Below are 16,541 nucleotides of genomic sequence, written 5' to 3'. Positions count from 1 at the left end.
GAATAATAGAAATATCTTTATTTCAAAACAGAGATATCTCTAAATTTCAATTAAATAGTGCTATCGTTTATTCATAAATATATCTCTTATACATGCTAAAAGTGATATCTTTAAATGAATTAACTGTGAATGTAGCAAAAATACTTATATATCAATTAGAGATATCTTAATTTGAAATCATATTTCTTGAAGGATTGAACTCCACAAATGTTATAGAGGTGTCTTTAAATCAATAAGAGACATATTTGAATAAAAAAACATGCATATTTTAATGTAAAAGAAATATCTCTAATTATTTTATTGGATATGCTTAATTAATAAAGATATCTCTTTTAGGTTTTAGATATTAGGTTTTAAATGTTAAGTTAGCTTGTCAATAGGTCATGAAATAGAACATGATCATGTTTCACTAAAGATTATAGTGAGTTATTGACTGCCATTTACATTATTATAAATTGCCATCAAACTAGGGCTCTATTTCACCTTTAAGGCAATTTTAGTTAAACATGAATATAAGACTCTTTCATGTCCAGGGGTGTAGGATAGGGAAATTCCACCCGAGCGGTTTTCAAATTTGGTAGGACCCGAGGCTTTGCCGAGAGTTTTACCAAATTTGAAAATCCAGAGGGTTTAACATGCATTTGGACCATGTTGAAAATATTTATTATCCCCTTGAGGTTTTTTGGACGAAAACAAATTCATCAGTGTTTGCACAGAAAAAATAATCTCATCTTTCCAATGTGAACGATAAATATATCGTTAAGATTTTTGATTTCATCACGTTGCCTTTTCCGCATTGCGGCACCGGCGTATTCCAAATTCATAACCTCACATCATTTTTGAGCCATTGTGACGTCACGTCACGTGAAATTGGATGTAAGATAAAAATGCCCCACATCCCCTTCTTACCTTGGACAGCTCTATCTTACACGCACGGTAATGAGAGGAATCAGTTTTACCAAAAGTTATTCGTAAATGAATTTGTGCATTCTTAACGCGTTTCTGGCAATATACAAGCGACCTTATGGAGAGACTACGGTAACTTGTTACCGTCAACAATATATATATATACAAGCATCAGACGGGGATGCTACACTATCTGTTACAGTGAAAATATATACATGCGATCGTATGGAGAGGCTACAGTATCTGTTATAGTCAAAATATATACAAGCCATCGTATGGAGAGGCTACAGTATCTGTTACAGTCAAAATATATACAAGCGATCGTATGGAGAGGCTACAGTTTCTTTTATAGTCAAAATATATACAAGCCATCGTATGCAGAGGCTACAGTATCTGTTACAGGCAAAATATATACCAGCGATCTTATGGATAAACTACAGTATCTGTTACAGTCAAAATATATACAAGCGATCGTATGGAGAGGCTACAGTATCTGTTATAGTCAAAATATATACAAGCAATCGTATGGCGAGTATACAGTAACTTGTAACAGACAACAATATACAGGCGACCTATTGGAGAGTTTACGGAAACTGATTCAATTAAACAACTTACAAGCAATCTTATGGAGAGTATACAGTAGCTTGTTACAGTCAAAAATGTATGAGTCATTTTCTGGAGTCTACGGTCAACAACACAAGCGACCTTATGTAAAGTATATACGGTAACTCATTACAGTCAAAATATATACAAGCGACTGTATGGAGAGTCTACGGTAACTTGTTACAGTCAAAATATCAACAAGCGACTTTATGGAGAGGCTACGGTAACTTGTTACTGTCAACAATATACAAGCGACCTTATGGAGAGGCTACGGTAACTTGTTACTGTCAAAATATATACGGGCGACCTTATGGGAAGGCTACGGTAACTTGTTACAGTCAACAATATACAAGCGGCCTTATGGAGAGGCTACGGTAACTTGTTAATCAACAATAAACAGGCGACCTTATGGAGAGGCTACGGTAACTGTTACTGTCAAAATATAAACAAGCGAACTTATGGGGAGGCTACGGTAACTTGTTATAGTCAACAATATACAAGCGACCTTATGGAGAGGCTACGGTAACTTGTTAATGTCAAAATGTCAACATGCGACTTTATGGAGAGTCTACGGTAACTTGTTACTGTCAACAATATACAAGCAACCTAATGGGAAGGCTACGGTAACTTGTTACTGTCAACAATATACAAGCGACCTTATGGGTCTACGGTAACTTGTTACTGTCAACAATATACAAGCGACATTATGGAGAGGCTACGGTAACTTGTTACTGTCAACAATATACAAGCGACCTTATGGGTCTACGGTAACTTGTTACTGTCAACAATATACAAGCGACCTTATGGAGAGGCTACGGTAACTTGTTACTGTCAACAATATAAGCAAGCGACCTTATGGAGAGTCTACGGTAACTTGTTACAGTCAAAATATAAACAAGCGACCTTATGGAGAGTCTACGGTAACTTGTTACAGTCCACAATATTCAAGCGACCTTATGGAGAGGCTACGGTAACTTGTTAATGTCAAAATGTCAACATGCGACTTTATGGAGAGTCTACGGTAACTTGTTACAGTCAAATTATATACAAGCGACCATAGTCAACAATATACAAGCGACCTTATGGAGAGGCTATGGTAACTTGTTACTGTCAACAATATAAGCAAGCGACCTTATGGAGAGTCGACGGTAACTTGTTACAGTCAAAATATAAACAAGCGACCTTATGGAGAGTCTACGGTAACTTGATACTGTCAACAATATACAAGCGACCTTATGGAGAGTCTACGGTAACTTGATACTGTCAACAATATACAAGCGACCTTATGGAGAGGCTAAGATAACTTGTTACAGTCAAAATATAAACAAGCGATCTTGTAGAGAGTCTACGGTAACTTGTTACAGTCAAAATATCAACAAGCGACCTTATGGAGAGTCTACGGTAACTTGTTACTGTCAACAATATACAACCTTATGGAGAGTCTACGGTAACTTGTTACAGTCCACAATATACAAACGACCTTATGGAGAGGCTACGGTAACTTGTTACAGTCCACAATATACAAACGACCTTATGGAGAGGCTACGGTAACTTGTTACAGTCAAAATATCAACAAGCGACCTTATGGAGAGTCTACGGTAACTTGATACTGTCAACAATATACAAGCGACCTTATGGAGAGTCTACGGTAACTTGTTAAAGTCCACAATATACAAGCGACCTTATGGAGAGGCTACGATAACTTGTTACAGTCAAAATATAAACAAGCGATCTTGTAGAGAGTCTACGGTAACTTGTTACAGTCAAAATATAAACAAGCGACCTTATGGAGAGCCTACGGTAACTTGTTACTGTCAACAATATAAGCAAGCGACCTTATGGAGCGTCTACGGTAACTTGTTACAGTCAAAATATAAACAAGCGACCTTATGGAGAGTCTACGGTAACTTGATACTGTCAACAATATACAAGCGACCTTATGGAGAGGCTACGGTAACTTGTTACTGTCAACAATATACAAGACAATATAAGCAAGCGACCTTATGGAGAGTCTACGGTAGCTTGTTACAGTCAAAATATAAACAAGCGACCTTATGGAGAGTCTACGGTAACTTGTTACTGTCAACAATATACAAGCGACCTTATGGAGAGGCTACGATAACTTGTTACAGTCAAAATATAAACAAGCGATCTTATAGAGAGTCTACGGTAACTTGTTAAAGTCAACAATATCCAAGCGACCTTATGGAGAGGCTACGGTAATTTGTTACTGTCAACAATATACAAGCGCCCTTATGGAGAGGCTACGGTAACTTGTTACAGTCTACAATAACCAAGCGACCTTATGGAGAGGCTACGGTAACTTGTTGCAGTCAACAATAACCAAGCGACCTTATGGAGAAGCTACGGTAACTTGGTACAGTCCCCAATATACAAGCGACCTTATGGAGAGGCTACGATAACTTGTTACAGTCAAAATATAAACAAGCGACCTTATGGAGGTTACTGTCAACAATATACAAGCGACCTTATGGGGAGGCTACGGTAACTTGTTACTGTCAAATTATATACATGCGACCTTATGGAGAGGCTACGGTAACTTGTTCCTGTCAACAATATACAAGCGACCTTATGGAGAGGATACGATAACTTGTTACAGTCAAAATATAAACAAGCGACCTTATGGAGGTTACTGTCAACAATATACAAGCGACCTTATGGGGAGGCTACGGTAACTTGTTACTGTCAAATTATATACATGCGACCTTATGGAGAGGCTACGGTAACTTGTTCCTGTCAACAATATACAAGCGACCTTATGGAGAGTCTACGGTAACTTGTTACTGTCAACAATATACAAGCGACCTTATGGGAAGGCTACGGTAACTTGTTACTGTCAAATTATATACATGCGACCTTATGGAGAGGCTACGGTAACTTGTTACAGTCAACAATAACCAAGCGACCTTATGGAGAAGCTACGGAAACTTGTTACAGTCCCCAATATACAAGCGACCTTATGGAGAGGCTACGATAACTTGTTACAGTCAAAATATAAACAAGCGACCTTATGGAGAGTCTACGGTAACTTGTTACTGTCAACAATATACAAGCGACCTTATGGGAAGGCTACGGTAACTTGTTACTGTCAACAATAAACAAGCGACCTTATGGAGAGGCTACGGTAACTTGTTACTGTCAAAATATAAACAAGCGACCTTATGGGAAGGCTACGGTAACTTGTTACAGTCAACAATAACCAAGCGACCTTATGGAGAGGCTACGGTAACTTGTTGCAGTCAACAATAACCAAGCGACCTTATGGAGAGGCTACGGTAACTTGTTCCTGTCAACAATATACAAGCGACCTTATGGAGAGTCTACGGTAACTTGTTACAGTCAACAATAACCAAGCGACCTTATGGAGAAGCTACGGTAACTTGTTACAGTCCCCAATATACAAGCGACCTTATGGAGAGGCTACGGTAATTTGTTACTGTCAACACTATACAAGCGACCTTATGGAGAGGCTACGCTAACTTGTTACTGTCAACAATATCCAAGCGACCTTATGGGAAGGCTACGGTAACTTGTTACTGTCAACAATATACAAGCGACCTTATGGGAAGGCTACGGTAACTTGTTACTGTCAAATTATATACAGGCGACCTTATGGAGAGGCCACGGTAACTTGTTAGTCACCAATATAGCAGCAACCTTATCGAGTCTGCAGTTATTTATTACAGTATAAAGTGGCATGTTTTTAAACTAAAATCGCAAATAAGTCATAATTTTATTATATGATGTACATAAATAAAAGGTGTACTTGCTTTAGTACGCTTTACAAGACTCACAGTTCTTTTGTAACTTTCCTTCAATATGTACATTTTTCGTAAAGTGTAACGGTTGCCTTTGCGTATTCAGTGTTTCTCCCATTTATCTAACCAAATCCTTTTGCTTTGATTGTTACACAACAAACATGGAGGCACGTCCTCAAATGACTTAAGCTGTTGATAGGACGTTAACCAAAGATAAAACCAAACCAAACTTTTACATTGTTCATTGGTCCATTTTAAAAGGACGTCTACTTCATTGACGATTTACATATGTGTTCATAGATAAATTTAAAACATTCCCGTTATATTTTATATTCATATGGTAAAATACAGATGGGAATGTTCAGGGATATTAGAGAAATACATGTCATTGTATTTTCGCATATACCAATTGGTTTCAGTATATCAAATAATTGTGATTACACAGGAAAATTTAAACCTCATTTCGGAGAAAGAATGATGAAGTCCGTTGTACAAATTCGCTTGTGTTTATACACATGTGAAGCTTGAGTTTGCCGCGCACGTGAGCCCCTGACGATGTGAGACATAACAATTGACAGGCTCAGTGAAGGGTAGTCGTGGGAGCCTGGAAGGAGCGATAAGGAATGTCAGGTGTGGGATAACCAGTTTGTGTGTTTACGTATATACTCTCTCTACATGTAACACCCTGGTCATCACTGGTCACCGTCACTACTGACTGGACATAGCGTCTGACGAAATATATACCGAGACTGCTAGTAGAGTAAGTATTTGGATATCATTTCAAGTTCATTCTTTTGTCTATTTACAATGTATCGGTCGGAAGATGTTTTTTTATGATTATAAGCCGCTTTGTGTAACAAAATAAATACGATGTTTAAAGAAAGTGTTATTACAAAGATAGGTGATGGATGTGAAAGCTGACTCAAATAACGTTATGTCATCACGTTCATATTCGGGGATGTTGTCATAATTACATATTGAATCGTGTGACAAAGAAAACCTATCAGGTTCCTGTGAACTGAATTTATTCTGTTGTACAGATGAATACAGACACACACTGGTCACCGTCGATCATTGAGGGGTGTTAATATATTCGTCGTCTGACAAGCTAACATGTAATTTAAATTTAGTTGATGGGCAGTTTCCGACGGTCCTTTATCACGATTTGCGCACATCCGCTAGGAAAGTGCATACACACAATGCGGGGCCAAACAATGAAATTCCATTGACTCTTGAGCATTTAAATAGACTTTCGTATCAAACTTTCCTCGTACAGAAAATCTCTCTATAGTAGATTGGCACTTATATCAACACACATACGTACTATTCTTACTAGGACTTTTCACCAAAGGGTGAAAATACCTATCGTTTTCACCATTAAATGAAAAGACTCATTGCTATTGTTATGTTTCTTATTATTTTATTCTTATTATTCTTCTGCCCTGGTTTTTTGGCGTCTTCATCTTTTGATCGGTAGCAGATATGTCTATGGTCTATATCGTAAGTCATAATAAAAAGGTGTTATTTAAAAGAAAATCAAGAATACTAGCGGAAAAAAAGGAACTGTGCATGCGGAGAATTGTTATACATGAAAATTCACACACATGACCGAGTATGACACATACACACTATCCGTGTGTCATTGACAGTTTTTCCCATGCAGTTTGCTCTCTATAGGCGTTGACCAGTTTGCACGTTTTTCTCGTCCAGCCATCCAATTCGACAATGAAAGTTTATTTTTTAAAATGTTGGGTCACTCTGTTGAGACCAGTGAACAGTAAAAACAGCATTATAATGTTTAACGATTAATGCTATGCCGAGGCTCAATGAAAATGACCGCCTCTGGATTATTGGTATGCTTCAAGCTGTATGTATGGGCCAAGCCGTTGTCTCTACACGTTTTCATGTCAATCGAAATACAATCCGGGATTTGTGGAAACGACATCAACAGTTTGGCCACGTCGGCGATCGACCTCGTGCGGGACAGCCACGTGTGACGTCACGTCAACAGGACAACCATATTCGGCTAGTCCATGCATTTGAGAAATCGCTTCCAAACGGCAGGTTTGACTGCACGGACAATCCCTGGGTTGCTACCAATAAGCCCGATAACTGTACGGAACCGATTGCGTGAACGAGCTATCCGTCCGCGACGTCCCGAATCCGCCCAGTTTTTCCGCCACGTCATCGTGTAGCACGTCTGGACTGGTGCAGAAGGCATCTGCGATTTACTCGATGGGATTGGGCAGGCATTTTGTTTACGGACGAGTCGCGAGTCCACCTGGATAGTAGTGACGGCCGTTCCAGAGAGTATCGTCGCGTTGGAGAACGTTTCCGTGACACGTGTATGGTACAACGACGTTCTTTCGGCGGAGGCAGAGTTATGATTTGGGGCGGCATCACAGTCAACGGGAGAACGCCTTTGGTGGTTGTTAACGGGAATTTGAACGCGCTACGTTACCGTGACGAGATCCTCCGGACCGACGTTCACATTACGCTACAGCAGGACAATGCCAGGCCACACACAGCTCGTGTCGCTATGTACTGTCTGGCCCAGCAGGACGTTGACGTGTTGCCCTGGCCTGCTGTATCCCCAGATCTGTCGCCCATTGAACACGTCTGGGATGAAATGAAGCGCAGATTCGGGCATTACCTAATCAACTGGGGACGTTGGCTGATTTGCCTGCAGCGTTGGTACAGATCTGGAATGCCATCCCACAAGCATTCTGGAACCGTCTGATAGGCTCCATGCGTCGACGTTGCCAGGCTTGCATTCAGACAAACGGTGGACATACGAGGTATTAACTTTGTGAACTCAGTATTGACCCCTGCTGTGTTTACGTCACACTTGAGCGGAACTTATTGCAACTGTTAATAAATTGTCCCTGAAAACCTTGTTGTTCTACGTCATACACATTTATTTTTATAACAAATTTTAGGCATGCACAGTTTCTTTTTTCCGCTAGTATAGTTCAAAATATCTGATATGGCCGCTAGGACATTTTATGTCAAAATCTGAAAATGGCCATTACTCAAAAACAATAGATTATATAGCATTGATGCAAATTTTATCATCTGTAGATATTCTTCGGGGGCTATCTTTTTATATTACATTTTAATAAGAAACAGGTCCACAAAATCCTCGCTGTTTGGTCAAAGGTCACCAATTTTTCATTATTTTTTATTTAATAAGGTGTCATAGTAAAATAAATACGCTTTATTACAGCACACTGACCAGCAATACGTAAGTGTATCTGTTCATCAAATCATCAACTCAATTATTATATTATTCTGCGGATCATATTTCACTTAATTGACCCGTGCAATCGCGAAAATATCATCCCCGCGGAAATACCTTCTTTACGGTAGTTGAATTATTAGTGATCCTATCAATGTCTATGTTAATGACACTGTGTCTACCAGCAGGTAAATCACATTTATCGATCGGGGTTGTAAAAGCCCAATAGATTAATACTAACGTCCGTCTATACGGGCTGGGAGCAACCGTGATGTATGGAAATCACGGTCAATGTTACTTTTACAACCCTTTCATATTTCCCTCGAGTCCCTTTTGAGGGACGTACATTGTACCGTCAAAACAATATTTCAGTCATTGAATGTACGTGCTTTCTCCACTGCCAAGTTTGTTTCCCTGCTATTCTCAAATTCAAAGTGCATTCCAAATTACCAGTTTGACCACTATAGCGCCGATAACATCAATTGTCAATTTCTAAACGATGCAGAATTATTTATAAAAACAAGCCGAGACAATTCGGAATTTCTTATCCTACTTTGAAACCAAGGAATAAGATTTTATTTTAGTCCGTGTTGTTACTGATCACATCGTACCATACACTCATTATTTTTCATCATTAGTACTCATGTCATAGGCCAATTTTCTTAAAGTGCATGTTGTTTAAAAGTTGAAACACATGTTTGTTTAATCGCAGAACTAGAATATGTAAGCCTGTGGTTAAATTTATCATCAAAACTCAATAACTTTTGATTTTCCTTTAAACCTCTTTGTTCTAGATTATGCGGTACATGTATACTTGATTTCCCCTTTTCATTTTTTGATACTCTTTTAACACGGAGTAAGTATTTTTAGTCATCACACACAATTAACATTTCTGACAAATTCAAATACGTGGACGATCATTGTGTCAGCCATTGGACATGTTTGCATCATACGTTTACATTATGATATAACTTTTATATTACAATTATCTTTTCTTTTGTAATGGGACATTGACCTTTGTAACACAACTGCATGAATAGGACAGATATTCTTTAAACGACCAATGAAAGATTTTTAACCGGTTTAATCCATGTAATAAGTATGCTTCGTCCCTAATAACTGAAAGTTATGTGAATAAAAGTATTTCTATAGACATACTTTAATCCAATTGTCAGAAACAGCAGGAACAATCCTTGGCCACGCGCGCCATTTTTACGTTCAGGTGACTTTTTCAGTTTTCAATACGTCTTCTGGTGCTACATATATCTGAACTTGTAAATTAATCATTTACGTAATTGTTACATGGCTGCGCATTCGATACGTCTGGATTATTATTATGAGGAATAAGACCAGGAACACTGCAGTACGTGAGGACGACACGATGTTTTCTCGCACCTCAGACAGAAATATCCTACGTCATACGTACCCCATGCTAGATTTCTCTATCTCTCCCGATCTGTCTGATATCTTAACGTGCCATTTCGCGGAAATTTTACACTACGATATATTCATCCGCGCATGTTTTGCAGTTATATGTATTGTTTTGATGTTGTTAGATCCCTGATATTATAGATAAATATGATTTATATTGTGATATACGTTGTCTTCTTTCAAAGTACGGTCGTCATTTTTACGCGGAAGCATTCAAATGTAGCTTTAGAAGTATAGAGGCCGTTTTCAGTTGAGGCCCAAGACGGGAGACTTGTAATCTTCAGCAAAATTGAATAGTTTTTTCGAACTTAAAGGGTCGAGAGAAAAAAAATTCAATTACTTGTAACTGAGCAAGATCGGATTATAGTAGCCCTAGATTGAGATAACCCGATCTCGCTCAATTACAGGTAATATATTTTATTATAATCTCCCTGTCACGTGATCAATAACATATAATAAGACACGCAGTTACAGATGTATTTAGTATTATGATACTTTTTGTTGACGTAAATGTAAAAAGTGATTTCATGTTATTATTTACACAAAAAAAATCATAATCAGATTGAATACCTGCGGTTTAGTTTATAATGCATTAAATACAATGTTATATGTCAGGAAGTTCAGAAGTATTAAAACAAATTTTATGCATACACAAAACGAATCGCAAGACAAACCGTCTAAGTCAGGCCAAACAAAAAGATATTTTGTTTCTTGTAACATGTTTGTTAACATAGGGTAGGTAGGTTAAACATAACGTGTTTAAAGTAATTTGAGGTGGTGTGTATAGGAGAGTGATCCTGACTTTAAGAGTGCTTCTAATTGAATCTTTAGGTTGGGCACTAAAGAATTAAGATAGGTAGGTTTACCGGAAACACAAAACATATTTTGTTTGGCCTTATAACACATGTTCCCTTTGTAGCGAATGTAGCAGAGATATGTTAAGAATATGATTAAATAGCATTGTCATGAAAGTACGGTAACAAATGCGCAGATTCAATTAATAATTCTCATCGACCTTTGGTGAATTTCTGTTATGTTCTGTTCTGGGAAATTATGTACGTATTTTGCAACAACTTTTGATTGTAAGACGTTCAGTAAACGGAAATCCAAATCCATAATCGTGAGAGACAGACATTTTCGGATTTTTAAAAGAAAATATAATTTAGGTATTAGATATGCTTGAAAGGCCGTAGTGCATAGTACAGGATGTGAAAGTACAGCGACGAATGTTTGGAAAAAGAACATGTCGCAAGGGTTAGTGAAAATAATCTATTGTCTATTATTCTTATCTATTTTGATTTGCACACATGCACATCAAAATTCCGTCAACTTGATTATACATTTTGTGTGATGTTATATCTGTTCGTTGTGGTAATATTCAACAGTGACCATTCACATTGGCATATAGATTACTCACGTGCATCACGTCATTAGTTTCATGGACAGCATATTGCTGTGGATTAGAGACCCACGGACACTGCTAGATACTGTCTAGCTGTGCAATACATGCGCGAACGCCATAGTAACAGATGGCGTGATCAAACGAACTCACGCTATGCGGTAACTCGTACAAGCGTACAACTTAAATAAGATGACATGCAAGCGTTGCCTTTTGTTTTGGCATAAACGGAACTAGTCTATCGGTGGAGACAGGTGCAAAAGCTAATGATCATATATGTTAGGCGTGTGTGTGATAAACTAAATGTATGTGATGGAAAATACAGATGTGTTAACACAGGTTTGTGTATGAGGTGTATCTCCGATGTAACTTCGTTAGCACACATCAGTTTCAAGCAGAATAGGAAGGAAGTGTGATCGTATGCTGTACAATACATACTATCAGAAATGGTGTAAATGGACAGTGACAAAAACAAACGTTTGTAGAATCTGTTCATTTCTTTCTTGTGGATTTATATATCTTTTTTCGAGTAAGTATTCATCATCATCATCATCCTCAGCTGAGTCGTCGTAGTTATCTTTTTAAAAAGATCTTTTGAATAGATATTTGGCGATAATGCATACATCACAGTATTTTTCCATTGCTCCTATTAATGTAGCTGATGAAATACGTAATATAGATTGGGTACAGAGTTACGTTGTTTTGAAGTCGTTTAGTAAGACTTAATGTATAATTTCAGCTTTGTTTATGCAGGTCCTTTAGTAAATCGTAGCCGTCAGCGAAAAATATCCTTTTTTTATTTTACTTGAGTTAAGATCAATACATAACATTATCTTAAACAATGCATTTTGGCAACGAAATTCTCCTTGTAACACAACCTGTTGTAATGGACACATGTTGATGTGATATTGTCTCTTGACATTTGTTGTCGGTTTCATGAGAGTCGTGACTTAACAATAACAAGACCATCATTCAGCAAATTCACTACACTGTGTTATCACTCGGAATAGTTTTCCTTTCATAACTGTTGTATATCATTATGATTTATGTATTTTAAAGGATCACATATTACGATTATTTGTCATGGGGAAAGACGAAATGTACTTTCTTAATCTCTATGATTGTCCCAATGTAGGAATATGATAACAAAAATATGGATTGTAAATAATTGTATTTGAGTTTTCATTTTAACTCGATGCTTTATAAATACCTGCCGAAATATTACGGGGATTGTGGGTTAATTAATATTGCTGCTCGTGCTTCATTCAGTCCAATTCATGTTATCATATAACATTTGTTGTGTTTGTCAAGCTGGTCGCGAGGCGGTTGTCATAGAAACGAAACAAAACTAACTCAATGAGATCCTATTCGTGTTCATCAAAGTGATGATAGTGATATTTTCATGTTTAATTACATGTATTACTGTCAGAATTTAGCGTTGTGTTTAAGAATTTCAGGAATAATAATCATAACACCATAGGACATGACAGCTCATAGAAACGAAGTAAAAATAACTCAGTGAAATAATATAAATGTGCATCAAATGATGATGGAGATTTTTTTAAATTTTTAATTATCCCTGACAGAATATAGTTTATTGTTTAAGAATGTCAGGAAGACAACCATAACACTATCTAACATGACAATTTTCTATAGGAGAGGTCAATATCAAACTTCTGACTGAAAAAATAGGGCGAGAGTAAAATATTTTCTCCCAATCTTGTGATGATTATTTGGTTGTCCTACCCTCGGCAGTCTCGGGTGAGACATCAAAAAGGCAATACCTCTGGCAGGAGGTTTCTCTGTAACAGCGTCAAAGAAGGAGTAGATGTTAGTTACTCCAATGAGAGAATTCTTTGTTAGATTTAATAATCTCACAATTCTATGTCGTTTGATACCCAATAAAGGGACATAACTCTACTGCAAGGAAACATGCCAGTGGATGAATGGCTACGTTTATAGAGGCTAGTTTATTATGCTTTACTTTATCTTTATGAAACTTACCCCATGTGAAAAAACAATTTAGAATTCTGTCTCTGATAATTCCTCGACTGATGTGCTCAGGGAATAAGTCCTAGAGTACGACCTTTTATGGCGATAGCTGCACGAATCGACTGATCATATGAAGTTAGAGTTGGTCGGAGTTTGCAATCAACCTTGACCCCTCGGTTAATTTTTAAATTTATTTTTTATCATCATCTGTATTGATTATTTCGATTACTTATGTAACAATTTCATTTTTCCTTTGCTTATTTCTATTTCAAATACCAACAGTGGGTCAAGATACATTTAGATTATTAACGTTTTCTTCCTTTGTTTTGGTATTATATTGTTACCCGACATGTTTCATTGAGGTAATAGTAAAGAGACTGAATTCATTAACTCACTCGGGTGATCTATGACTCACTCATGACAAATATTCATTTCATCATTACAGTAATTTTGCCTCCCCACAAGGACCGTATATTTGGTAATTTGTGCATGCAGTATCTTATATTGTTTAAATATATATTCCAGATAAAGCATGATGTTTTCTCGAAACAATGGAGATACCTGCACGAACAGACGCACCCTCGTGACATTGTGTGCAGTATCCTTTTTATCTACGTTTGTATTTCTGTATTTGCACTCGTCAATCACCGTACAGACATTTGCGATCGAAAAGGAATTGCGAGGTACTGTTCAAAACATGGCGCAATGGCGGGACAAGATAGTTGATTGGGTACAGATGCTGGAAAACGTTACAACGAAACCACGAACTAGGCGCCATGGTCAGCTGTACCGGAATGAAACAAACCATAGTGTGTTGGACAATAGGACTACTACGGATTCACCTGTTAAAGTGTTTACGACACCAGGCATACTGTTAACTTTGTTTACGACATGGCCAACGAGGGCAGACAAATATACTTGTCACAATAATACGGTAGAAAACTGGAGAACATTTAAACCGAATATAAGACCTATGCTCTTCACAAACGAGGATTATTTAGCAAGGGAGGTCACTAAAAAGGGATGGAGCTCACTTCCTATTCGTCAGGAACACTTTGGAATACCAGTCCTGAAGTTTATGTACACGGACGCCATGAAAGTAAGTCAGTCTCAGTTTTACGCGTATGCCAATGGAGATATACTGTTTACATCAACATTGATTAAAACCTTGACAGCGGTAGTGAATTCAACAGTGATACCTAATGACAAACCGATAATGATCGTCGGTAGGAGGACGAATGTACAGGACGTAAGTGTATCAGAGGCGAATTCATTGACGAATGTGTCGAAGGCGGCCCGAAAACGTGGGAAACTGTTCTCCGCGTGGGCTGAGGATTATTTTGTTACAACAGAAAATTATCCATGGAAAGATATTCCGGAAGTAGTGATTGGCCGTAGAGCCTATGATAATTGGTTAGTATTAAACGCGCGTAAACATAATCACACTACAATTGACGCGACACTAACACTACTTGCTCTTCACCAGACGACAAAAGCAGGAAACCACGAAGGACACAAGGCGACACACTCGGAATATAATCACAGTCTTTTAAGCAGACTCTATAAACGGCTAAACTATGCCGCCGGGCTCACGTCTTGTGCCGAGTACCTCACGAGGTACGATAATGCCATGAATATAAAGGTCGAAAGGAGAATAAAGACCTGCTGATCGACCATTGATATGTAGCAAAGGGAGATAATGCTTCCGGTACACGAACTGTCCAGACTTTACTTAGTCTGCTTCACGTAAGTTGTAAATATAACAACTTGACCGTTGTACCGAAAGTACGAGTTCACCTTAATAACAGTCAAGTTGAAGCTTAGTGTTTGCAATTAAATATAAGAGAAACTGAATTTCGAGAGGAACACAGGGTTGTTTCGATTAAAACATTCTTACCAGCTGGGCCAACTTCATTGTACATATTTGAGCAAATGGATTTAACAGAGTTCAGAATCGGTTCTCTTTTTAAGTATAATATAATTCGAACAATTGTAAACTGTATAGAACAAAATGAGATTCTTGATTGTCTTGTCAATATCTGACAAACCCATGCACATGAACTTGGAAAATGCTATTATCATATATGATTTATTGTATCTTTGCTACCCATCTTTTGTCAATAGTCAACAATGTTCGTAATGGATTTCTTGTCAAACAGTGTCAAGTGGTTTCTACAAATCAGAACAATTTTAATTTTAATTTTAATTTTTAATATTATGTATTATTTTAATAAAAAATATTGTTCTATATTTGTTTTCTTTTTATATTTCTATTAGAATGTATGTATCGATCTTGTGTATTAATGCTCTAATATATATATTTTAACACAAGTTTAGGTTTTAAACTATGATGTATTTTAAGAATATCTTTATTTTTATTCATTTTTTTCGGATATTAGATAAATATGGATTTTAAAACATGGAAAGTCTACTTATATTTGATTGTTTACAGACTGCCTGTTGTCTAATCCTTTTGTTAACACAATAAAATGTGTTGAAACCATTGGACTAGGCGGACATTTCAAAGTAGATTACTATGCCCAAACACAGGAAAACAAAAATAGAATATAGAAAAAAATCTTGTCATTCAAATTCTGATGTGAAAAAAACAAAAGACAAAATATTAACAAAAGAGAGATGGACATTATGACCCTTGAAAAAGGTCAAAGAAAATATGGCAGAAATGGGTGAAGGTTTTCAACACTGTTTAGCGTAATTGCTTGCCAAGGTACCTTTGCAAAAGTGTTACATGTTAGTTACTTAAACGCGTTGTGATGCGATACAAGAAATGCTTCTTATTTCCGGGTTATATGGGTGTAGAGTGTTTTCCCCTTTTTTTGTTTGTCTGTGTTCTCTGTGGTTGCTAAGGTAATTTACATCAATTTTCTGTGATTAATTTGTCCGTTTTAATAGAATCTGATCACTGAAATTGTTCACTCGAGTGATTGATTTGAATAGCATTTGTATGTAAATGAAATTAAACACCCTTGATAACCATACGACCTCCGAGTATTGTTTTAACCAATTTAACATTATTTTCATGAAAGGTGTATTTTATGTAAATGAAGTTGCAATGCATATGCAAATGATTTGAACATTTATGAGGTATGTATCTTAATTTTATATCTATCTTTGTCTCGATCAATCACTGGCTAGGGGCCATTTTAAAAGAAATCAAAACTACGTGTATTGA

General features: G+C 37.1%; 1 protein-coding gene across 2 annotated transcripts; it reads left to right on the top strand.

The window, feature by feature from the left end:
• The first annotated feature begins 5,796 nt into the window (after window positions 1-5,796).
• Window positions 5,797-15,530, top strand: LOC110448150. 2 transcript variants are annotated; one of them, XM_021494238.1, is made up of 2 exons: window positions 5,797-6,048; window positions 13,874-15,530. In XM_021494238.1, the coding sequence occupies exon 2, from the start codon at window positions 13,881-13,883 to the stop codon at window positions 15,015-15,017; it is 1,137 nt and encodes a 378-aa protein (XP_021349913.1). In that variant the 5' UTR covers window positions 5,797-6,048; window positions 13,874-13,880; the 3' UTR covers window positions 15,018-15,530. The 2 variants fall into 2 exon arrangements, with proteins under 2 accessions (XP_021349913.1, XP_021349922.1); XM_021494247.1 differs by lacking the exon at window positions 5,797-6,048 and adding an exon at window positions 11,201-11,885.
• The last annotated feature ends 1,011 nt before the right edge of the window (window positions 15,531-16,541 follow it).

The sequence above is a fragment of the Mizuhopecten yessoensis genome, unplaced genomic scaffold (genome assembly GCF_002113885.1).
Source record: "Mizuhopecten yessoensis strain PY_sf001 unplaced genomic scaffold, ASM211388v2 scaffold419, whole genome shotgun sequence".
NCBI lineage: Eukaryota > Metazoa > Mollusca > Bivalvia > Pectinida > Pectinidae > Mizuhopecten > Mizuhopecten yessoensis.
This window is presented reverse-complemented; position numbering and strand designations above follow the sequence as displayed.

What these genes read in the sequence shown, in the direction of transcription:
- LOC110448150 (XM_021494238.1), top strand. Translation starts at nt 13,881, where the DNA reads ATGATGTTTTCTCGAAACAATGGAGATACCTGCACGAACAGACGCACC.